General features: G+C 37.6%; 1 protein-coding gene across 4 annotated transcripts in view; it reads left to right on the top strand.

Moving 5' to 3' along the window:
* Positions 1-27097, top strand: part of LOC131075735 (pullulanase 1, chloroplastic) — a 356768-nt gene that overhangs the window by 216713 nt on the left and 112958 nt on the right. For all 4 annotated transcript variants that reach the window (XR_009113252.1, XM_058012612.1, XM_058012613.2 and 1 more), the window contains one exon: positions 1488-1556. Coding sequence is in view for 3 of the 4 variants with exons in the window: in XM_058012612.1 (XP_057868595.1) it covers positions 1488-1556 (69 nt within the window). In the remaining variant the exon portion in view is untranslated. The remainder of the gene's footprint in view (positions 1-1487; positions 1557-27097) is intronic.

The raw sequence follows: 27097 nt of genomic DNA, 5'->3' as shown, positions 1-27097 counted from the left end.
TGGGTTTTGAACATTTTCTCACCTTTTACAAATTTCAGCTATCTTGTTAGGGTGTGTACCTGCTGCTTTTGTTTATTATTACTGAAAAATATCTCAAATCCCTAGCTGTGTTTGCAAGCCTGCAAATTGAGTTTTTGAAATTAGAAGGCACCAAATTTATCACACAATTATTACAGTCCTTTCTTGATTGAAATCAGTCCTTCAAAGTGCGAGGAGATTGCTGAAAATGCCTTTATTGATCCTATGCATCAGAAGATTACTGTTCCACTTGAAAAAGTTGCTGTAAATGATGTCAATTGAAGAAGTAATCTTGAAATCCATGCAAACGAAATAACTGAACTTGCTGAAGATGAGAATGACTGAAAAGTACGGATTCCATTCAAAGAAATGCTTTTGAACTTGTCAGAACTTTGACGGTTTCTTCAGATTAGCGTGCTCATGAGTGTTACATGATCAAATCTTAAAAATTCAGACTTTTGGTCTAACCTTGTTCAGAACCTATAGACATGCTTGGATGAACCACCATTGCTGCTGCCGATGGGCCTCAAAAGAAGATTTAAGCATTGGCAAACAAGCCCGAGATCTTGCTGTTAACCCTGCAATGACCTCTACAAAGCAAATTTTTGACTCAAAACTCAACATTGTATGGAAAGTTTTGTATGAATACAACAGATTTATGCTTTCATATTATCAGAATTGGTAATATCGAGAGTTTCAGGGAAAATAATAAGATAGGGCAATAGCAAATTGTGGCAAGAACAGCCCTAGAATCTTCATTGTTTTCAAATGTCAAGTTAGATACTTGGTGTGTTACATTAGGAATATCTAATTAATTAATGAATTCATCATGACTGAGTTAAAGCAACTATTAAGCTGTATTCAATTTATTAGGCTTTATATTCATGAGAAATACATGAACTTGATTACTGTTTACCAAGCTCAAGCTCATTATCATGTATTTCACACTTATAGATGGATAGGTATGAATGCGAATTGAAAGCATTGGTGCTAAAAGACCTTATTCTCTTTTTTTCATTATGATTATTTCAAAGCCATTTTGAGTCTCGTAGATCCAGGTAGCTCAAATTTTACACGTGTAAAATTATTGAAAGCAGTTTTCTTGCTCAATGTTTTTCGGGAAATGTTATAGAAGAAAACTTGTGAATATTTCTTAATTTTTTTAAGAAAATAAGTAGTTTGTCAGAAAGGTTTTGGTAGCTAATTTCAAATAAACAAACTGAGCATATGACACTTAGTGATACATAATGTATTAATCATACATTTATATAATACCACAATTATATTCATTAGAAGCCGAGCATAACTTAAGACGTTTGAGCTTCAGTAGATGGGATAACATACTGATTGTGTAGTTGATGTTTAGTTAAGCAATACTTTGGTTAAGTTTATTTGGATTAAGGTTTAATCTCATTCATTTTCCTTTTTAAATGGAACTATAGGATAAAGAATGAGGCATTTATTTGCAGGTAAAAGGGTCTGAAGTTAAGAAAGATGATGGAGTGCCTGTTGGATATGCATTGAGCCCAATAGAAACTGTGAGTTTTAACAAATATAAAGATATTTGTCTTAATATATAATAGATGTATTGTGAAAAGTGTATTTCCTTTCACACAAACCGTTTTTTCCATTGATCTTAATCAGTTTATCAAGACACATTTTTGTTCTTTTATTATATTTTATTTATCTGGGTACTTTCTATCTTTTATTTTAAAACTCAGATTCAGTGTGTATAATTATGCATAGTATTTAATTTTAAGTACATTAATATATTTGTTCCTAAAGAAATTTTTTCTGCTGTTGGAATGTAACTTTTTGAACCACTTGGCCTTACAGGAATGGTACCTTTGGGATCAATTGGATCTTTTTTGTAACGGGACACTAATTCTCTACTTTAAAGAAAATAGATTGCTATCTATATTAAGATAATACTTTGAGCATTTCGAAGTAAACCATAACTACTTCAGCTGAAATTGAAAACTAATTTCTTTCTTTTACAACATACTAAGAATCTAATTGATTCATGTGAAAAGAAGTTAATCTTTTATTGAACAATAACATGGAATATATATCATTATGCTATTCAATATGATAACTTTCATTTGCAAAGGAAGAGATAAAGGTTCAAAGATTACAATTCATTTAGCTTTCTAATTGGAACTTTCTGTATCAAGCCTCGACATAGTCTGGAAGAGGGAGAGCATCATCAAGGGCTTTACCTCTATAGTGGGCATAAAATGCCTATTGTTATGTTTGATAATATTGGTTATTCGACAATGTATTAATTATTTGTATTAAGTGGGTTGTCACTTTTGGGTAGTTATGTGTTTGTTGGTTGACGATTGTGTTCCTCTTGGCAATTGTTGAGTCCTTTAAATATGCTGTGTACTGCCAAGAAAGGTAGTATGGTATAGTTAGATCAATTGTAATCCTTGGCTGACCATCTCTAGTCTTTCTCTATGTAATAATTTCATGTGCAAATAAAGATATATTTTATTGTTGTGTCTAGTATGCAATGCCATTTGTATTATTATTTCCCCTACTTAATTACCAGATATAGTAGTAAACATTTTGGCGTCGTTGCCAATTCAAACCAAGAGATCTGAAAGTGCCTGAGTGTAATATCCCCCTTATTTTTTTTTATTTTTAACACAACAAGATTCACCTGTTAAGGTTAGAATAATCAAACTTGTGTAGAAAGGGAATGTTGAATGTAACCCTTTCACTTTCTGATCACTGAGAGCCTAGCATGGGAGGGTGAGAGCATACAGTGTCAAGGGGATCGTTAGCTCAAATAATTGTTGGAAATGAAATCTCAAATACAATACTGGGTGGCAAGCCAGCCCCTTCCCCTTATCCAGCGGGTGTAAGAACTTCTACAGTAGTGTGGCGGTGCAACCAGCCAATTAGAAGACTACAAATTGTAAGAACAACAATGACTCGACCGCTTATTCAGCGGGAGGACTAGAAATGAAATAGCAATCAACTCCACTGCTTATTCAGTGGGAGGACTGAAAATGAGATTACAAATCAACTCTACCGCTTATGCAGCCGGAGGACAGTATTACAATATTCATAATAGGCGGCAAAGCCAACCTCTTCCACTTATGCCGTGGAACTAAGAGCAATAATCCAATTAGATAGCTTTTAGTACTACTAACCAGCTTTACAATGCACAATATAGATTACAATTTAAGGGAAATCATTATTCCAAAGATAGGTGGCAAGGCTAGCCTCTTCCACTTATGCAATGGGACAAGAAAAAACAATAGAAATTGTTGTTAGTACTACTACCAGCATTACAATATGAATCATAGCATATAAGAGTGATGAACCAAGTGCAATAACATGACCAACAATTGCAAATGAACTCACACACCCCAAAATCAATTCCAAACACCAAACCTCTAATTCTGATAGACTCCCAGCACGCTGAAAACACACAGACCAGCAATACCAAATCCCACTAAAACACTCACAACTCACCCAATTCTTAACCAAATGACACGAAACTGAAAGCAAATGATCACTAGGAGGTAGGCGATCATTCCTAGGATAACAAAACATGGCAAACCGACCCCAATAATTTCTGCATGGATTCCAAAGCGCTCAGCCACATGGTATGGCCAACTAAGGTATGATTTTGCAAAAATAAAATCCAAAACACCATTTTAAGCTCTATAAACTTGTAAAATGAATCGCCTAAACCAAAAAGAAAGATAGATGAAATACTTAGTACAAGGAGAATGACACACTGAGACTTGCGACCCAAAATCCACTTCATCACACTCCGCGACTAGCAACACGAACACACTACAGCACTCCCAAAAATCAGAAGTCTAATATATAAATTTGCAACATTATCTTCAATCCACTCCTCTGAATGAAGAGCAGTCTCTGACTCGACTAGTTGCTGTATTGCAAGCAAGAAATCAAGCTATGGCTAGGAGGTAAGCGTTACCCAAAGCTTTCACTCTGCATTTCAGCAGCATTTCATTATAAAAATTCTTGGATACCAAAAACAAGAGCCCAACACTCTTATTTATAGACTTTGTGTCTCCAAATTCAAATTCACATTCCCTCCAAATGAACACCAAACCCAAATGCACATTCACTTCACATTATTTTGAAATTACATTTCATTTCTCCTTTCTCCAAATCGACCTTCTCATAGGAGCAAATATACTTTATAAAAATGACAATAAAATCATAATGTGGTATCTAAGGTAGATAAGTGAAATATATTATAAAATTAACTTATTTCTCCATAAGTTGTCCATCTTGCCTTATTAATATTTCACTTTATAAAGTATTTTTCCTCAACAATAAATCGCCCAATATATAATTGAGGAAATGACTTAGATATCAATATAACTTAAGCAATCCCTTTAAAATAAATCGTCCAACCTTTGTCTTAAGTTAAAATTTAATTTAAAACACCATTTTTCATCAAATATTGAACCTGCCAAAACAAGCTCCAAGGATATGGGGGAACAAGCTGAGAGAATTGCCCTGCCAGAAAGTCACTGAACTGAGCTAAAGAACCCTTGCCAAGAATAGCACCAAAAATTGCTTGGAAGACCAACTGCTCAAACTGACCTGCTGGAAATAACCATCTGAACAGGCTTGTTGACATCTTGCTAAAAATAGAATTGCTAAAAATAGTACTTACTAAAAATAGCATACTGCTAAAAATAGTAAGTGTTTCCAAGGTGATTTTAACTACATTCTGAGTAGTCGTCGCACTTACTAAAACTAGTAAGTCCGGAAAAAGTCATCCAATGCAGATGCATGTCGAACTATCTTAAAGCTCTCTGAAAACCCAAAAGGAATCCAGGATCCAAACTGTTAAACTCCCACATACACCCCCTGAAAACACTAAAGAATCCTCCTAGAAAATAGGAAACCCTAATTTGTGCTCCTGACTAGCCTACGGGCCTCCGAAATAGGCTAACGGGCAACTGAACTAATCACTGCAGAGAAGGGTACATTACACTGAGAGTGGCGAAAGGCATGGTAGAGTAATGGGCCAATCATTTGAACAAGTACTAGTAAGAGAAAGTGACGGCGATGAAGAAACATTGGAAGACCGATTGACACAAGAGTTGGCAAATCTGTTGGAAATTTCGGTCAATCAGTACATGCAAGGGAAGCTTGGGAGAGAGTGGTCCCTAAGAGCACGGTACGCGATGAACTCTTAGTAATTACGTGGTCTTCGATCTTGTCAAGAGAATTCCAAGGCTCTTGGCACAAAATTTGATTGAATTGGAGGACTAGCAGGAGGAAAGGAACCAAGAGTAGCGTTGGGAGCAAGTACTGCAACGATATAAAGAAAAGACCCATAAGGAGGAGGAAGAGTGGGATACTGGCAGACACCATACCCCCAACAATTAATACTCCTACAACCAAATAAGGACTGATGTACCAGAGACACTGGAGAGGAGGGGGAGGGATTAGTGAGGAGATCTCTGCCTGAGAGGGCAAAGTGAGAGGAGATGGTGATTATGGGGAATTGTCAAAGGTTTGTAGAGTCCAGCAAGAAGTAGGAGTCAGGGTGTTAGCTGAAGCCATAGTTGGTAGAGAGAAAGCCCGTGTATAGGGAGTGAGTTGGAAGAGTTTGCCAAAAACTTGCCAATCTTGGACGATGAAGTAAGCGAAGACCTCATTGACCAGGCAAGTAACCAAACCTTACACCTTGCTTCAAGTGAAGACTCCGAGTCTATAGATAGTACCAACAACTCGTCCATACAATCGGTGCATGACGAAGAGGAAGAAAGGAACCTCCAGACTGAAGTTGCTGAAATTTTTTAAACCAATTTGCACTGTATTGGGAACTTGTCCCTCGTCGAGGAATCGAGAATAGGGGGGCCTGAGTTGAAGACTTTGAGGAGGAGGCATCATAGAAACGAAGAGGGTGACCAAGGTGTAGAAGACACAAAAGGTGGACATGTAGAGAGCTTGCGTGTGGCTGAGGGTGCAACAGAGGCACAAGAATGTGGATGAGAGCAAAAGAGTCCATTCTGGTCGAATACACATGGTACCTATTGAGTGAAAACAATGTTGAACACCTCGAAGAAGCAAAATCTATCTAAATTCACAAGGGACGGATTAGAAGATCCCATATGCCATTGTAAGACTTGCATACCAATTTGGGAGGCGGATGGTCAGGATGACAATTATTATTGGTTGAAGGCATTTCCCGCCACGCTATGAGGAATTGCCATCAACTGGTATACAGACCTGACAAATCAACATAAGGTGTCATCGAACGAACTGAAGAATGCATTTCAGAAAGAGTTTAAATTGCTGAGAGACGACAATGAAATTGTTGCAGAAATTTACAACACTAGGCAAAGGAAAAATGAAAATGTTCGAGCATACAATCGTAGGCTCAAGGAATTGTTGAACAAGATGGAGAACCAACCAGCCGAAGGATTGAAGGATAGGTGGTTCATCAAGGGATTGATCCCCTCTCTATGCAAGAAGATGAAAGTAGTGCCTTTGTCCTCGTATCTTGATGCTTACAATTTGGTGATGTACATTGAGAGTGAATACAAAACATCTTCTAGAGGGAAGAGGAAGACTAACAATGACAAGAGCACTAATGACAATAGTGACAAAGAATTCAAAACGGTTTGGGCCCTTCGATGGGATATGTTGAGGAATGATGAAAGAATTGAAATCCAAGAAAGGAACCAATAAAGAAATTAATGTACTATGGTGTACTAAGTGCAAAATTGAGGGGCACACGAAAAGTAATTGTCCTAAAAAGATGTTTTGTGAGATTTGCCAAGTGATGTGTCATTCAATCAAGGAGTGCCCATACAATTTGAAGATGCGAAGTACACAAGAACTCTTCCCACATGGAGAGTCCACTCCATCGAAACCACAAAATGCATCAATATGCAGATATCAAAACCAACTAGTGTGAAATCAAATATAGTACGACTCCGAAGGACCTCCTATCATACAGTGCAACTAGTGTAGCTGGACATTTTGTAAGAGATTGCTAGAATAAGAAAAACAACGCACAATTATTGTGCAAATGGTGTGGACTAGGTGACCATGAAGACACCAACTGCCCGAAGCAAAAAAAGTATCAATATGTTGAATGTGGAGGAACAAGACAAGGTAGTGTTGGCAATCACGGGAGCACAAATGAAGAAGGTGGTGTACTTGAACCAATGTACAGAGAAGGAACGACTTTGAGAAGCTAAAGTAGAAGTAGAACAAGTGCTGGCGAAGGAACAAATAATTTCCAACAGAACTACAGGTACGTTATTGCGATTTGAGTTAAAGAACATACTTCGATAGTTGCTACAGACAACTTGTAATAACCCACTTTACTTAATCCAACAAAATTTGACCACTTTTTTTTTTTTGTTTAATTTAATCATTTGTGTATGATTCAATCGCATACTTTGGGCATCCATCCATTTGGATTAGGCATTCATCCATCCGGGATGAGCATCTAACCATACGGGTTAGGCATCTGGCCATACGGAACAAAAGGTTTCATCTATCCAATACGGGATAGGCATCTACCCATACGCGGTAGGCATCTATCCAATTGGGATAGGAGGTGCTCTGGTCAGAGACTTAGACTCATCGGGACCATTCGGGTCCTGAGTCACTCACTAAGTACTACACTCCTCTAATAGGAGTGCACTGAGGTCGGCGTCCTTAGGAGAAATCAAAATAACATAATGCAAGCTTGAATTCCGCCTCAAAATTTGGCTTAAAGCCTCAGGAAGTCAAGCGAATCCATACGGGATTCCTTTTGAGTATGTATTGAATTATTTTTTCTTTTATTACACTTATCTTTCAAATTAGGATTCTTCGCAATCCTTCTTACCAAAACCTAGACCCCATCCACGAACGCCTGAGTACTAGGGACAACTCCGTCCCTAGACTGCCTACATATCCGTTTCCGCACGGGATCAAGGCGTAAAGTATGTAGTTCTGTTTTCTAATCTATGGTTTAATGTAAACTATTTGGTGGGTACGCAACCCTTTCTAGGGTCAATGTCCCAGACAATTTCTCTGCGGTTGCTACCCACGGTGGTAGCACTTAAGCAAAGGCTCAAGATGGCCTATTGCTTGTGGCCTAAAACAAGTAGATCCTAATACCTATCATAAGCGTCACCCTTGACCCAATTGTCAATCGTCAACAACTCTTCGAGATTAAATCAATTTCATAAAAGCATTTCACTCAATCAACCCTAAAGGGGGTTTACTATGGTTTAACTTAGCGGATGTAAAATCATTTAAGGATTATCTTATTAGATTATCGATCCAAGGGGGATTACCCGCCCCTTGGATTTTAACTTCCAATTGTCCCTTATTACTCCTCGACGATTTATAGGGACGATGCCACAAACGTCGTTGATGCAGCTTTAGTAGGTGTTAAATGCAGTAGTTCAACACGACGACATTACCCGTAAGCGTGACCCAGAGGCACCGTAAATACTGAACGCTACTAGGTTTTGGTTTTCCGACTTCCTTTGTTTAGTTTTCTAACTAAGAAGCTATGAAAACTTTTTAATTAGCATCATGCTTGAAACAATTATGAAATGAATGTGCATAATTAGACTTTGCAAAGTTTAATTAATTGAAATAACTACTTCTATGGGATTCATGCACCACTTGATAAAAATACCATCCCTCTACAACTAAACTATTTAATATTACAAACTTGAATTATAACTTGCACAATAATGACAATTATGGAACTTGCATATTGATAATTAAAACATGTATCTTGCATGAAGATGATGGAAATGTAACTCACTCATCAATAAATGCAAATAATGTATAAGTAATTCGCATGATGCAAGAATAGTGTAACTTACATGCAAGATTAAGCAATGTTTTATTCCTACCACGAGAATAATTAATTATAGTCACTATTTCAAAAATAGAAGTTAGTTTAGACATTAGACAAATTTTGGATCAAATCATAATAATATAAGTTAATTGCTTTTAATGAATCTAAAATACCGACTAAGTAACCCAATAAATCTCAAATAGATTGAGAGATTCCAATCATATAATTTGATATACTTTAATTTACAATTATAATTTTACTAAACAATGATCCCGATTATTTATAAATTTTTCTAAGCTTAATTTTACTAACTAAAATTTAAATTAAAGAAAATATTAGCAATTTCCTTTGCAAATTAATATATAAAAAAAAAACTAAATAAATAAAAAAAGAATACGAATTTAAGTTTTAATTGGCAAATGGGGAGTGGGGGCCACGGGTCCCCTCACCCCTGCGGACCTGCAGGTGCAGGCCCGCAGGGATGAGGGGACACCGTGGGCCCCTCCGCTCCCTTTGCGGCCACTGCCGTAACAGTGACCACAAGGGTAGTGGATGGTACCACTCCTCGACGGTTGCATTAACTCCGCCTCCCCCCTATGTCTGCAGGCCCGCAGGGATGAGGGGACACCGTGGGCCCCTCCGCTCCCTCTGCGGCCATTGCCGTAACAGTGACCGCAAGGGTAGTGGATGGTACCACTCCCCGATGGTTGCATTAACTCTGCCTCCCCCCTATGCGTTGACCGTTTAACTTATTTTATGCAAGCAAAAATTTTTGAAACTCTATTTATTTTATTCTTTTTTTTTATCATATAAATTTAATATATATATATATATATATATATATATATATATATATATATATATATATATATATATATATATATATATATATATATATGGTTTTATTCCAGTTTTATTAATAGATTAAGAGGGGTATATCTAAAAATGTTGTTATAAAAATAAAATAAGAATTTAATCACAGGAATAATGGAGAAATTATTTTAGATGATTTCACAGGAGCACAAAAAAAAAAAATACATTATGCTGGAATTTGAGACAAGCAAATACAGCAGAGAGGAGATTTTATAAAATTTCTCTCATGATAGCCATATTCATCTACAAAGAGGAAGAAATTAATTAAAGGTTTTAAGAAGATCAAATCGATATGAAGAGAGGGAAGAAAAAATGGATTTAGTCTCAGCAATTAAATAAGTTTTGGTACACATGAACAAATTTAAATTCAACACAAGATTCTTATATGAGAAATTAATTTCCATTCATACTAAGTTCTGTTCACAGGAAAGAAAACAAGAAAAACAAGATTGAAATTAATCTTTAATCCCAAATAGTTTCATTCATAGGAAAACAAGATTTCATTTATTTATTCTAATTCACAACAAGAATTTGAAACAAGATTTCATTTATTTAATCTAATTCACAGCAAGTATTTAAAACAAGATTTCATTTATTTAATCTAATTCACAACAAGAATTTGAAACAAGATTTCATTTATTTAATCTAATTCACAGCAAGAATTTGAAACAAGATTTCATTTATTTAATCTAATTCACAGCAAGAACAAGATGCATGATTCAATTAAAAAAAAAAAAGAACCTAGATACTTGCAGCTTGATGTAGAATCCTCTCTGAATTCTTCAACTAGCCTCCCTGGATCCTTCCTTGTAACTTTTCTTTGAATTTCTTCAAACAACTACTTAACAATCCTACAATGAAATGTGACTACAAGAATAAAACTACTGCTTGAGAAAACTTTTCTTCAATAAAAATAATCAACTCCCTCTTTTGAAAATTTGCATAGAATATATAGGAAAAACCCCTTAATTCCACTATCTAGAGAAATTAATTGAGAATGAGATTCTTTTTCCAATATTGGATCCATGCAAAATTGATTAATATCCTAGTGGGGGGAGTTACATGCAAGGGAATTAAAGAATGAAGATTCCTATAGAAGCTTCTAATTTCTCCTACAAAATGTGCCATAATTGGGAATGGGAAAAAGAATAAATAAATAATGTCTATTTAAATTATATTCTCCAAGTGTGTATGTGGGTCCATTATTTAACCTTTTATAATATTTATTCAACCATATTCAATAGCTCAACCACACAAAAAGATATAATAGAAATTGTATCAAATCAAAAGTGATAAAGGAGGGTTGTGACATCCTCCCCCCCTTAAATTGTGCATCGTCCCGATGCACTTATTGAATGTATCCAAACAGAGCCTATAGTTCATGGTTAGTTTAAAACAAAAAAGGAAACAATTGTTGCATTTCCCTGGTATCTTCCCAGGTGGCATTCTTTTCATCATACTACTTCCATTGTACTTTGCATTGATCAACCACTCTGTTGCGCAATTGGCACTGGCGCCTCTCCAAGATTCTGAATGGCTCTATCATTATTCCCCCTATTTCCTAGACCTGTAAAGCATCCCAATTCAAAATATGTTTCTCATCAGGTACATACTTTTTAAGAAGAGATACATGGAAGACATCATGGATTCGGCTCAATTGGGGAGGTAAGGCCAACCAATATGCAGCTGGATTAATCCTTTCCAAAATTTCAAAAGGCCCAATATTTCAAAAGGTCCAACATAACGGGGTGCAAGCTTAGTCTTCTTCCCAAACCTTATGGAACTCTTGTGTGGCCTAACCCTCAGGAAGACTTTCTCTCCCACCTCAAACTCCCTTGGTGTCCTGTTGTTGTCTACATAACTTTTCTGCCTATCTGAGGCTTCCTTCAATCTTTGCCTAATTTCCTTAGTTTTCCTTTCCATTTCCTTCAACATATCTGGTCCAACAATTACTCTATGTTCAAGACTATCCCAACTCAAAGGTGTTCGACATGGCCTACCATACAATGCTTCGAAAGGTGCCATTCCCAAAGATGTTTGATATGTATTATTGTAAGCAAACTCTACCAGAGGTAGGTAATCTTCCCATTTCTTCTGTTGGTCCATGCAGTACATGCGAAGTAGGTCTTCCAAAATCTGATTTGTCCTCTTTGTTTGACCGTCAGTTTCAGGATGGTATGTAGTACTAAAATTTAGTTGAGTTCCCAGAGCTGATTGAAGAGTTGTCCAAACCCTTGAAGTGAATCTAGCATCTCTATCTGATATGATTTTCTCTGGCATTCCATGCAACCTAAATATTTCCTTAACAAAGCACCTTGCCAAGGTAGGTGCATCATCCGTCAGATTCCCTGGTATAAAGTGTGCCACCTTAGTGAGTTTGTCAATTACCACCATTATTGTATCATGCCTAGAAGGTGACATGGGCAACCCTTGCACAAAATCCATGCTAATAACTTGCCACTTGTGTTGAGGTACATCATGTAACTGTAATAATCCAGTTGGATGTCTATGCTCTGCCTTTACCCTTTGACACTCCAAACATTTAGCCACATACTTGACTATGTCATTCTTCATCCCTTGCCAAAAGTATAGCTTCTTTAGATCTGCATAAAGTTTGTTAACCCCCGGGTGCCCTGAGTAAGGGGCATTATGAGCCTCTGACAAGACTACCATCCTTAAGTCCCCTGAACTAGGAACATAGATTCTATTATTGTATGTGAGCAACCCATCTTCATCTAATGTATACCCTTCAACTTTAGGATCGGTTGGATCGTATTCTAAAGTCAATTTGACTTGCTCATACCATGGGTCATGTCCCTGCTCATCCATTACTTGCCTTTTGAAAGAAGTTTTGAATGTTGCTATAGTCATCAAGTGTCTCCTCCTACTTAAAGGATCTGCTACCCTATTTTCCTTCCCCTTAATATATTCAATTTCAAAATCATATTCACTTAGAAGCTCTAACCACCTTCTTTGTCTAGCATTTAAGTGGGGTTGGGTAAAGATGTACTTTAGTCCTTGGTTATCTGACTTTAACTCAAAGGGCTTCCCTAGTAAGAAGTGTCTCCATTTCTGTAGGGCATGCACAATCGCTGCTAACTCTAAGTCGTGGGGTGCATAATTAACTTCATGAGTCTTCAGCTTCCTGGATTCGTAAGCTACTTACCCCTTCATCTTGGACAAGTACTCCTCCTAAACCTTCGATAGAAGCGTCAGTTACGACTGTGAAGTGTCCATTCGGATCTGGTACTTTTAGAATGGGTGCCGAAGTTAGTTTCCCCTTCAAAATTTGAAATGCCTTATCACTTTGCTCTGTCCACACAAACTTTTTACCCTTCCTCTGTAATGAGGTGATGGGATTTGCTATCTTAGAGAATCCTTCCACAAATCTCCTATAGTACCCTGCTAGCCCCATAAAGCTCTTACCTCTGAACGTTTTTAGGGATCGGCCATTCTACTATTGCCTTTATCTTATCTGGATCAACCGCTATTCCTTCCTTTGATATTATATGCCCAAGGTAGTGAATCCTTTCCTCGAAGAAGGCACATTTTGACAGTTTCCCATATAACTTATGTTCCCTCAACCTTTGCAAAACAATTTGTAGGTGTACTAAATGTTCCTCCTCATTCCTAGAGTAAATCAAGATGTACCAAAACAAATTTGTCCAAGTAGTCATGGAGTACACTATTCATTAGGTTCATAAACGCCGCTGGGGCATTGGTTACACCAAAAGGTACTACTGTGAATTCATAATGCCCATATCTATATATATATATGGTTTTATTCCAGTTTTATTAATAGATTAAGAGGGGTATATCTAAAAATGTTATTATAAAAATAAAATAAGAATTTAATCACAGGAATAATGGAGAGAAATTATTTCAGATGATTTCACAGGAGCGCAAAAAAAAAAAAACATTATGCTGGAAATTGAGACAAGCAAATACAGCAGAGAGGAGATTTTATAAAATTTCTCTCATGACAGCCATGTTCATCTACAGAGAGGAAGAAATTAATTAAAGGTTTTAAGAAGATCAAATCGATATGAAGAGAGGGAAGAAAAAATGGATTTAGTCTCAGGAATTATATAAGTTTTGGTACACATGAACAAATTTAAATTCAACACAAGATTCTTATATGAGAAATTAATTTCCATTCACAGTAAGTTTTGTTCACAGGAAAGAAAACAAGAAAAACAAGAAAAACAAGATTGAAATTAATCTTTAATCTCAAATAGTTTCATTCACAGGAAAACATGATTTCATTTATTCATTCTAATTCACAGCAAGAATTTAAAACAAGATTTCATTTATTTAATCTAATTCACATCAAGTATTTAAAACAAGATTTCATTTATTTAATCCAATTCACAACAAAAACAAGATGGATGATTCAATTAAAAAAACAGAGAACCTGGATACTTGCAGCTTGATGTAGAATCCCCTCTGAATTCTTCAACTAGTCTCCCTTGATCCTTCCTTGCAACTTTTCTTTGAATTTCTTCAAACAACTACTTAACAATCCTACAATGAAATGTGACTACAAAAAAAAAAACTATTGCTTGAGAAAACTTTTCTTCAATAGAAATAATCAACTCCCTCTTTTGAATATTTGCATACAATATATAGGAAAAACCCCTTAATTCCACTATCTAGAGAAATTAATTGAGAATGAGATTCTTTTTCCAATATTGGATCCATGCAAAATTGATTAATATCCTAGTGGGGGGAGTTACATGCAAGGGAATTAAAGAATGACGATTCCTGTAGAAGCTTCTAATTTCTCCTACAACATGTGCCATAATTGGGAATGGGAAAAAGAATAAATAAATAATGTCTATTTAAATTATATTCTCCAAGTGTGTATGTAGGTCCATTATTTAAACTTTTATAATATTTATTCAACCATTTTCAATAGCTCAACCACACAAAAAGATATAATAGAAATTGTATGAAATGAAAAGTGATAAAGGAGGGTTGTGACACAACTATATTGATGAAGGTGAGAGATCTTAAAACTATGCCACAACTGAGGGTGGCCATTACCAACATGGCCAATCTCAACACAGTTAGCTAGAAAGAATGTAAGCCGCAATAGGAACCGATAGGGAAACCACCACGTGAAGGGAATAAAGCTAGTGATCCAATGTTGTTGACGGTTAGCATGGGGAGGAAGCCGACCGTCGTCAAGATGGAAATAATGGGGAAGAAGTTGACAAACAATATCGTTGATGGGGGCTTGGGAGTTAACGTACTAGCAAAAGACACTTGGAAATGCCTTGGAAGACCAACACTCTGACCACCTACCTTTGACTTGGTAGGTGCCAACCAGCATGGAATCAAGCCAATGGGGACACTAATGGTGCAGAAAGTAACGATTGGGATACGACAATTTCTCTTGGACTTAATCATTATCCCATTGCAGAAGAAGGCGTATGACACACTACTTGGTAGGGGATGGTTGATTGTTGCCAAGGCGGATCACAATTGGAAGAGGAACACGCTCGCGATCGAGAGTAAAGGAAGTACATCATTGACCTGAGAAATCAAGCGATCGGTGAGGAGTTGCCATCCAAATCAGAGTTCGAAGATAGAGAGTCAGCCATGGATGAAGGAGGGAAAACAATGGAACATGATGATGAAGGGGTGCTCGAGTTGGAAGACTGTTGTGAAGATGAGACAAGTTCCTTGAATGGATTTTTTCACTGGCAGATGGAGGACTACAATGTCGTCCACCCCGAGTGTAGCATGCTACAAATTGACAAAATTGAGGAAGTTGCAAGGGGCAAGATGCAGGTAAGCTTGATTCCTAGAGCTAGCCTTTCACTCTCACTGTAAAGTTCATACGTAGGCCAAGTCCTAACATTTTGTACGAGGTTAGACTCAAGAGCATTGTACATAAAGGAGAAGAAAAATCAGAGGAAGTTGTATGGGAGTGGAGGTGATCCGTACAGACGAGTGAGCTTGCACATGGGCCAAAGTAGCATTGAGGCGCCCCATGGGGTTGAGGCGTATGCGGTTAAGGAAAGGACCATATACGAGCTATGTACAAGAACCGTATAGAGGGGGGAAGTAAATTTGATGGAACTATATGCTTTGAAGTTGAGCACACCTTATGAAGGAAGCACAAGTGACAAATCTGTACAACAATTGAAGTACACCAGAATCCGTACAATACACATAGAGACCTGTTCGAGGATGGAGATAAATTGTACAAGGTACAAGGGCATCTGTACATGGTGAAGATGTGGCCATATGTGACAACAATAGATTAATATGGGTTGCACTCAGGTCCATACATGGCGGAGACTTGGCACAAAGGGAAGTTTGCCAAGATAGTGTATGAAGAAGAGAGGAACACACCGTATGGGCATCACCAGCCATACGTTGTAGGACCGAGGGAGGAAGTAAAGTCGTACATGTAGGAGGTCCTTGAGTTGTATGGAAAGATATCGTACAAACAAGAACACTGTACAAAGATGTCACATCCCGTGAAGGACCATCACGTAGATGTGTGTGGTCAAATCAACAATATGAATAAAAATAATAAAAGAAAAGAAATATTTTTTAATTTGTTACATTTACCAATGACCAAACCAAAGGATATTGCCAAGCATTAATGAAGAATGGTGCAAGTATGGTAAAGGTAGTTAGAGTGCATGGCATCCCCGCCTGTGGACAACAACGATATTGTTAATGCATTAGTAGCTTCTGCAAGATAAGACTTTCCTTACCCGTTAATCTCCTCTATTCTGTTTTGGTTTACTCATCTATGCTATTAGATTATCTGATTTATGCTTTCCGAACTGAATATGTTTATCAGATTATAACATTGATCATGATTATAATATTGACATTGATAAAGATGGATTAGATTGACGACTTGCTTAACAAAGTTAAGCGTCGATCTAATGCTATCGGGCTAGTAACCCGATAGCACATTAATGCTATTAGTTATCGGGCTTTTTTGCTTTGACACCGATTCATTATCGGGTGTGGTTATATCGATCTGTTAACGTTTGCTTTGACACCGATTCATTATCGGGTGTGGTTATATCGATCTGTTAACATTTGCTTTGACACCGATTCATTATCGAGTGTGGTTATATCGATCTGTTAACATTTACAAATGGCACCGATTAAGTTATCATAAACACCGAATGAATCGGTAGACAGTCACGACCAAGTGACATCTTGGTCGGACATGTGTAAAAGACATGTCCGATCAAGGTGCCACTTGATCGTGATTGCTTTACTATATATACATCATTCAAAAGAAGTGGAATGACATTGAAATTGATACATGTTCATTTCTCCATACTCGCAGAAAAGAAAAATGATAATATTATTGTCATAATAATAATACCAAAATCTTAAATATACCATCTAGCATATAACTTGTTCGTTAAATTGGAAATTGCAATAACATTTACAGATATAGGCCTATTGGGCATGCATTAATTGGAATAAGTTGCTAGCATGGGCACCACGTGAGGGTATGGGACTCCATATCCTATACCAAAATTCCTTCAGCTTGCAAGAAGGGAGCTTTTAGATAGAAATTGGGAGAACGTGAGCGAGAAGAGGAGAAAAGAAGTGCAGGTTGATTGGTGGGAAGAAAGGTGGAAATTGCAGATATGGGAGATGATGAAAGTAAAGAGCATAAAATGGGAGCTTTGAAATAGGGAATAGACTCATATTTAAGTATCAAAGATGAGCGTGAGGGAATGCTGGAGAGAAGACAATAAAGATATCCCAATAGTTCCATTTTGGGATGAATTTAACAATCATTGCATTCCATGAGTTCACATTTCTTTTAGGCATTTTGATAAAAGCTCACATGCTTGGTTTGTGTGATAGCAATTTGTGCGCTAAATCTACCAAGGTTGTTGCAATGACAACATATGATGAAATTCTTCTATCGATTGAGCAATGATGGGTATCAAAACCCAATTCCAAGGTCCCATTTTGGCATAGGTTGTGAGGACACGGGCAAAGAACTTGGCTTGATGCTTGCGAGTGCATTTGCTTGAGATTTTCTAAGCCTTTCAACAAATCCATATGATAACCAGAGGGCAATAGAATCCTTGGTCACAATGGATGTTGGATCTACTCATTCTACACGCAATGCAAATTCTTCTAGGATTTGGGAGCAGTAGCATACTTGCTGAAGGAGGCCTACTATGAGGTATGCGTATAAAATTTGTGTTTTCTCTTGATGGGCATGAAGATATAGTGTTAGTATATGGTAGTGCAAATTATCTTGCCATCGATAATATATAAGTAGTTATATTTTCTTTGTTGGAGGTCGTATTTCCAAGCCTTAGTTCTTCTCCTTCACTATACTACCAAAACTTATGGTCTCCTCATGTATAAATGTGAAAAGCATTCAAACTAGAAAACATAGCCTTATGTTCAAGCCTTAGTTGCAGCAAAACTGGAAGACACATACTCTACTTCTTCAATATTTATTTAGTATGAGCTTATGCTCTGGGTAATTAACAATGTCTTCACTATTGGAACTAAAACTATATTGCAATCATATTCAAAATTTCATGATGATACTCTCACTAATTGCTTCCACTAGTGGATAAATGATTTATGTGACTACATGATAACTATAGACCTTCCAGGTTTGAGGATCCTAATATTTTAACTAACAAGAGACTAAGGGAAGGGTACTATAGTTATATCAAATTACTACATGATTAAATAAAAGTATACCAAATTACTACATGATTAAATAGAAGTAAACTATCATTTAATTTGATGAGAATAAGTTAAGAGACAAACTATTGGTAATCTGGTTATATGGCATCTTCAAATGTCTTATTGTTGGTAATTAAGATCACAATTAGTTTTAAATGGCAATTGTGAACATCATATAGTTAAAGATCCGAAGCTAATAATTTGGTGAGACGGGTGTCAACAAACCCTCATAAACATTTGATGGTCAAAAGTTAAATCAAAAGAGTGCAATGTCGATTATTAACATCATACAAGGCTGTGATAAATAAAAGGTGCTGGTTAAGCTGAGTTATACCAACCAATAAATAAAGTGGGTTTTGGGCATCAAGGTAATTATGCCTTGAGTTATGGGCCTAAACCGATGTGGATAAGACAAACTTTAGGATGTTCAAGCTAATTTAAGAACAATAATAATGGGTCGAGATGATTAGAGACCACCATATCTTTAACGAAGGTGCTATAGTATTGGTTACTAAATTGTGAGCTAGTTATGGTTTCCTTAATTCAATGTTAAGTGTTATTGATTGAGAGGAAACTTTAATCCAACCTTAGCTATAGGGAACTTGGTCCCATTGAGTATGTATCCACAACCATAATCATGGCATTGCTTTAATAGATTCTTTTTTGGTGACCATCTTCCATAATGTGGGGTAATTAATACATTTGGGTGTTGCCAACTTGTGACGTATTCACACATCGCCCCATTGCAAATGGGGACCCCTACTTTTTTGCTTTCTGGGGTTTGTTTTTCTAGGTCTTTTAGGGTTTTGTCTATTAGCCTTGCATGCTGAGTGTTGCCAGAGGGATCACTAAGATAGCAGGCTCTGCTTGAGCTAAGGTGAGTCAGTGGATTCTCCGGGTTAGGGTTTCTTTGAAAGTCTTCCTTAGGGCCTGGTTTTGCTCTTGTTGCTAATTGTGTCTTGCTTGGTGAGTGAATATCCTCTTTGAAGGTCTGAGTTAGGTCAAGTTGGTGAGTGATGAAATCTGGAATGTCATCCTGATCTTCAAATGCCCTGAAATTTGGCTATGTCTGGAATGTCTTCCTGATCCTAAAATTTGACTAAGTCTGGAAAATTGAAGAATCCTCCAAAAACTAGATTTCGCATTATAACTCATGGAGGTCCGAAACCACTCTCAAACATCCTGACAATATATATGGAATATAACTTAAAGTATAAGAAAGAATATCTTTCTTCTTTCTTATACTTAAATGTTATATTCCATATATGAATCCTGACGGAGAGACCAAAATGTCAAATTTCGCTCTTGACCCTCCCAAAGGGTCCAAAGAGAATTTTAATTTCGCTCCTGACCCTTCCAAAGGGTCCAGAGCGAAATTCTCCATAAGACATTGTACTTTGACCCAAACTTAGAACTAACTCATTCCCAGGCATTATTGAGGGCAAAACACTTGTTTGGATGAATAAATGTGAGAAATGAAGTCAAGATTTGAGGCTAAATATGAATTTCGCTCTTGACCCTTCCAAAGGGTCTAGAGCTAAATTCTTGAATGACCTTATTTTCTCACTTAGACCTTGTAATAAATGCCACTTTGAGAGCAATTTTACTTGATGATGGTACGAGGAGGCCTAAGAAGTCATATTCAAGCCAAGAAAGGGAGGAATAAGGTGAGAAATGAGCCCAAGGAGGAATTTCACTCCTGACCCTTCTAAAGGGTCCAGAGCGAAATTCACATAACCTTCATTATCTTCCTTGATATGACCAAGTTTTGGACTTCTAAGGCATGGTTGGAATGACCTTGAGGTGTTCTAGCCTTTGAAAGAAGGTGAATTGAGGCAATGGAGTGTGAAATCAACCTAATTTATGAATTTCGCTCTTGACCCTTCCAAAGGGTCCAGAGCGAAATTCTTGAAAACACCCATTCTCACCTTAGATAAGGTCAAGACCTTGGTTCTTATGGTGTGGATGCAAGGAGAGTGATGTTTTTTTGCCTTCTAGAGAAGATTGGAGTTGAAAAGATGAAATATCAAGCCTAGAATGGGAATTTTGCTCCTGACCCTTCCAAAGGGTCCAGAGCGAAATTCCCCAAAACCTCTCTTTTCTCTCAATTTTATGCCAAGGTAAGTGTGGACCAAGATGAATTGAGATTGGGGATGTCCTTAGGAATGATTTCGAGTTGCTAGTAATCAATGAATTTAAAGGAATTGAGCAAAACCGAGAATTTCGCTCCTGACCCTTCCAAAGGGTCCAGAGCGAAATTCCTAAGATCACCTATTTCCTTTGCAAATCAAGTCAAACTCTTGGTTTTTTTCTTATGGTGGATGGGAGTGATAAGGTGTGTCCTTGCCTTTTGAAGTTGATTGAGGTTGAAAGAATGAAGAAATAAGCTCAAAACAAGATTTTCGCTCCTGACCCTTCCAAAGGATCCAAAGCGAAAATCCTAAAACCCATCTTATCTTCCAAAACTTGTGCCAAGACAAGCCTAGAACAAGGTGAGATAAGCCCTTAGGATTGCCCTTGAATAGATTTTGGCCGCTAGAAATGTAGATTTTGAGCTAAAACTTGAATTTCGCTCCTGACCCTTCTAGAGGGTCCAGGGTGAAAATCCCAAATAGGTCCTGCCCTTGGCCAGGGTCCAGGGCGAAATTTTATGGGGCCTATCCCTAGGAAGGATTTCAAGAGAACTTCATTTTGATAACTCTTATTGATGATTTAAGGTGGAAAACGCTATGTTAGAATGAATATATTATGTGTCCTTAATCATCTTATGGTTTGTTTTGCAGATGAAAGAAGACCAGGCTGGGACAAGGATGACCTCTTCTAGTCCATCATCATCAAGGACGTTCCACATGAAAAAAGGGAGGATTCAAGGTGCTTTGAAGCGTTGGAAGACCAGGGGTGTTCAAGGAGTTCAAGTCAGCCTCAAGACCTCATTCTACCACAAGATGACAAAGAAAGGCTTCGCCAGCACTTCAAGGCGAGATATGCTACCAGAGAAGGAAGACTTGACGATAAGAAAGCCTCATCAAGCACTTGGGAGCAAAGGAAGTACATCATTCATCATATCAAAGACAGAGGAGGATCAACCAAGTCACAAGCAGTAGGCAAGGGGGCATCCCAGTCATCATTCTTCCAGTCGGATTGGTCCACCTCAGCATGACCAGATTCAATGTACCTAATTTACTGGAGGCGGCACAAACTTTGATGTACCTACCCCTGCTTCTTATTGGTCCTCACTTCTTAAATGCAATTTTCTAATTGGCTAAGGAAGTTTGTTGTAACAAACCCTAATTAGGGTTTCTATCTTGCAATCCTAGCCATTGGTTCTAAGTCAATCAGAGCCATCTGTTTGTAAAGGGTTCTCTATATAAAACCCTGACTCCTCATTTGTAAGGGTTAATAGTTAATAGTTGGTGAATAGTTAGAAATAGTGATAGTCAGCTGATAGAATAACAATTAGAGTAGATTAGGAGGACAAGGCAAGAAATTGTTGCCATTGATTGTAAATAAACTCCATTTTCATTGAAGTTATGGTGAAGTGTGTTGTTTCTTTGCAATATGCATGGTCTCTTGTTGAATCTTCATTTCAGATGATAGATAATTAAATTGAATGAAAGAAGTTATTGAATGCACTCGAGTGGAATCTACCTAGTCCAAACCACTAGCCTTTTGTTGACTGTAAGAGCGCCTTGCGTGGTCAACTGGCATAGAATGAGCTTAATCCCGAGTCATAACACCTCTGTTGTTCACGCATTATCTTGAATGGTGATCAGTATCTGATGGTGTACGAGTTGGACATATTTGAAACATCCCTTAGAAGATTGCACTGAGTTGGTGTTGAATTGTTCAACTTGATGGTGAGACCCAGCCCAGTAGGACTCCACCTAGTCATTCATCCTTTTTCTCGCATTTGTAGGTCTTAGAGTAGACTTCCTAAACCTTGTATCTTTTGCTATTTCTTTATCTTCCAGTTAGTAAATAGGACTTATGATTCCAGCAAATTAGACGTTCAAGTCATTGAAAGTAAGTCTCCTTGTGATTCCAGCAAAATCACATCGTACTGCAAAGAGCTTATCCACACGTAGAGAACCTACATATCAAAACCTTGGAGTTACTCCAACTGATCCTTCGGCGAGATCTTCAGTAGTCGGGAAACTTTGTTCAAGAGAGGATAAGGTACCTTTAGGTATTTTATTCTGTGTTTGGTCGTGTACAAAAGACACATCAACACAACTTTAAATAGTATAGCAAGTAGTGGCTTCAAAGGTTTAAGTAATCATTATGATATTAGTCGTTGGCTAAGAAAAGTATCATGGACCTTAACCTCCATCTTGAAATTAGAATGTCATATTGTAAAAGGGTTCCTAGCAAGCTTGGCCTTAAGTTAAATATTAAGTGGCAATATGATGCCATTATTTTAGAAATTATGACAATATCAATTAGTTATTACTCATTCTTCCTAAAGTCATCATCAATGTATCTTTTATTTCAGTAACTATTGAGATTTTAGATACTTTATGATATTGAAAATATCTGATGTAGAGTTATAATGAGAGGATATCAAGATATTCACAATTATGTGACCATTTTGGGAACTTTCTATTGTAGCAGCAATAGACAAAATACATTCGTTCAGTGTTGCTTCACCCTCCTTGCTTAATGGAACAATTAGACAGGCTATATGATTCTAGAATGGTATTTGGGTATTGAAGTAAAGGCTTATATTAATACAGAATATCTATTGACCTTATGAGTATAAAACCTCAATATAGAATCTATTATGTAGATTCCAAATAGAAGTGCTTTCTATGTAATGTCCCCTTCTCAGTGAGGAGTAATCAGTGGTCCATTGGCCTATTTCAAAGACCTGTAGGCTGTTTGGAATGGAGAATTAGGGTTTCCTATTTTTGTGGAGTTCTGCACAAGCTATTTGAGAACTGTCCGGTGGGAATTCTACGTTTTTGTTCGTGGATTCCTTTTGGGTTTTTCGAGAGTTTCACGGTGGTATAACATGCATTCAGTTTTGAGATGTCTGAACTTACTATTTTTAGTAAGTGGGTGTTGGGCTGACTGGATAGTAAAGTTTTCTCGGTTTTCAAGCGCTCTCATAGGGTCTAACAAGCATGTCTTTTGGAGGTGTTTTCATGACTTACTATTTTTAGTAAGTGTCAGTTCAAGCAGTGCTATTTTTGGTAGTCATGAGCAGAGCTCCAATCCAGTTCAGATTAGTGTTTTTTTGCACCTCCATTCACATGGTTGATTTGGCAGCAATCAGTGGTTGATTTTAATTGTAATTAAATATTATTACTTTATTCGAAAGTTTAATATTTAATTATTTCTACTGATTATATTTTGGAGGAATGACTTAGGAAGGAAAATTATGTTATTTATCCAAAATCCCATTCTATTTTCCTAAGTCAGGTGGGCGTCCAAATGAAGTCATTTTAACACTTAATGTTATTTTCTCAAAGTTCGAACTTGTGCACCTTGATAAAGTTCGACTAGGGAGGCTGGAATGGGGATGCCATGTCTTGAGTTGACATGAAATGAAATGAAGTGAGTTTTAGATGAATTTGGGCGCCATTTGCATTTGAATCTTAGAGGGAGATATCTATAAGTACAAGGTATGGGCTTCTCATTTGATGATCTTGAGAATTTACATCGTTATGGTGCCGGAATGGTGAGTGACCGAACTTTGAAGTTAGAAGAGCTTCCTAGTTGCTTCAATTTTGTACTTGAGACACACTACTTAGCTGGAAAGTTGATTTTGGGTGAAGTTTTTTGGAGTGCTTGATTCAGTTCCAGTGTGTGTTTTGGAGTTTCTTTGTTGCTGCTGTGTTTTTGGTGTTGCTGGTGCATTTTTGGCTGGAAGTGAGTCTTATTCGTAGCTGCCTATGTGCTGAGAGCATCATTCTGGGCATCCACTCTAACTATCTGTACTCCCTGGGCGATAAGGTTCACAAATTTGCAAATTGAGATTTGGAGATTCAGATTTTTAGTTGCAAATCAAAATTTTCAGCTTGGCCGTACCATTTTGGTGACACCTCAGGTTACGTGCTGAGTGTTTGTGGTGTTCGTGTGCTTGGTTTGAGGTTTGGATCTCATCGTCTATTTTTTCCCATATGTTTGCTTCCGTTCTCATGCAATTCGGAGTTGTTTTGAATGATTTGTAAGCATTTTAGTGTGTCCTTAGCTTGCTGGTTTGGTGAATTTTCTAGGCATTTCCCAAATTTTAGAATTGGTGTTAGTAGTGGTTTTCACTTGTCATCTCCGTAGTTCTCATTGTAGCTGATTGAGATCATTTCTTTGATAACATTGAGAATGTAATGCTTCTTGGATGCTAACAGTGTAATGTAGGTACACTTATTGTAAGGCTGATTTTAGTAGTACTGAATAGTCAATTATTCCTACTTTATACTTGTATTTCCCGCTGAAAAGTGGAAGAGGCTGGCATGCCGCCTTCATTGGATAATTGTAATTCTATTCTCCCGTTGCATAAGTGGTTGAGTGATATTTGTTTGTAATGGTCCTCCCGCTGCATAAGCGGTCGAGTTGAGATTTGTTGTCGTGTTCAGTCCTCCCACTGAAACATTGTGGTAGAGTGATTAGTGCTGAGTGTGCTCTTATTGCCTTGGTTGGTTTATTGCCAAGTATCTTGTTTACCTGCTGGTTAAGCAGAAGGGGCTGGCTTGCTGCCCATTATTGTAATCAGTACTTTCAGCAGTTTGCTACTAACAATCCCCTCCTACCTGTATGCTCTCACCCTCCTAGTTTGGGCTCTTGGTGATCAAAAGGTGTAGGGTTCCTTTCGGTTGTTTGGATTACATTATTCTAACCCTAACGAGTGATTGGTGGGATTGTGATCTTGCTGTAAAAATAAAAAAAAAATTGTGGGAATATTACATTCTATAAAAATAGGGTTGGCTTCCTCTCTATATTCTTAAGTGTTATTAACAATTGAAGTCTCTAAAACGAACGTTATTGCATGAAAATGAAACTATGCTTAGGGGAACTTGTGCTTAGGCATCCTTTGAGAGAAATTTTGTAAGGAGAACTACGTGCGACTCTGACCCGTTTGGAAGCGGGAACGTAGGCGGTCCTTGGGTGAAGGATGCCCTTATGACCTCAAGTCCGTAGGGGTAGGGTCTAGGGGGGAATAACTCCAAGGTTCGAGGTTGTTCCTAACCTATCGACCTATCCTCTTTAGTAGGCTTCAAATGAGGCTGATTAGGCATTAAAAGATTATGAAAGATTTTATTAAATCAAATAAGTGTAATATTATGTAATGTGACATCGAATAGCAAGTTCAAGGAAGTGAACATGGGTTGACTACCATACAGTCAATAATTGCTTAAGGGTATAGGATGAGATGAGGCCATCTTGTGTTGGTTCTTTATAATTGTATCATGTGTTTGTGAAGTTAAACCTAGAGTTATAGGCTCCTTAGTAACTTGATTGTGTTGTACTTATCTATTTGTCTAGTATTGTGAATCTTGATGTGTATGACCCCCCCACAAGTGTGAACCGCTGGATATTTATGCAGAGATAGGTAATCATTGGACTGTGCCAATGATCGATGTTTGGGCTACTGCAAGTGATTAGTCGGGAATCACCTGGTTCACGGAGGTGATGTTGCTTAGACTACCCTGGACATGATACGGTAATAGTTAGTAGGTCGAGTCATTGGATCGTGCCAATGGCAAAGGCCTAGAGCTACTGTTGTATTGTTGGATCAGCGAACACTCACTGGGTTCACGGAAGTGGAGGATTGCTAAGGGCTATCCGAGATTTGATATGGTAATGGTTGCACGAGTAGTTACCTTACCATGCAGGTAGCGGTAACCAAAGCTAATCGTCGTATCAGGAGGGTTCATTGGCAGTCACCTAGCATGGGGGTGATCGATGCCAAGTGTTACCCGAGATTGTGAAGAAGATAGTTGACAATATCACTAAGGTCACTAAGTGGTATATGTCGGAAGCTACTTCTTCCTAGATGGATAGACTTGTCATTAGTGGCCTTTAGGTGACTGAAGTCAAAATCCATCGGGCTATGTTGGTTCACTACTTGTGAAAATCCTTGGGATTGAGGACGGACCTGTGGTGTAGTATGGGATGCATTAAATCCTCTTCTCGGTTGTTTGATGGTATACTTGACCCTATTGGGTTGAGGATGGACCCACGATGTAGTATGGGATGCACTGAGTCCTCTACCCAAATCCGTTGGTGCAAATGACCAGGGAGAAGAATGGGACCCACGGTGTAGTGCACAGTGCATCGACATTCCTTCTCTATCTAGGATGCACTATGGACAGGAGATAGTTAGGCATTGAGGATGAGTCAGTCATGTTGTTTCTGCGATGCCTATATGAGGCAATTGTTATTATATGTGATGCTTGTACTTGAGTCAATCACTATTATCTATTGTTGCATGTACATGGGCCAATCACTATTAACTTGTGATGCATGAATATGAACCAGACACTTATCCGTGAAGCTTGTAAATGAGCCAATCACTTATATCTTGTGATGTATATATATGAGACAACCACCATCATTTGTAATGTTTGTATAAGAAAGTCACTAATGTTTATGTGATGTATGTTGGAGCTAGCCATCATGTGAACTTGTAATGTCTAAGAAATATTTCCTTGTGTATATGTGATTGTGATA

Source organism: Cryptomeria japonica, chromosome 1, assembly GCF_030272615.1.
Source record: "Cryptomeria japonica chromosome 1, Sugi_1.0, whole genome shotgun sequence".
Lineage (NCBI taxonomy): Eukaryota > Viridiplantae > Streptophyta > Pinopsida > Cupressales > Cupressaceae > Cryptomeria > Cryptomeria japonica.
The sequence above is the reverse complement of the archived record's forward strand: the minus strand, read 5'-3'. Positions and strand labels throughout refer to the sequence as shown.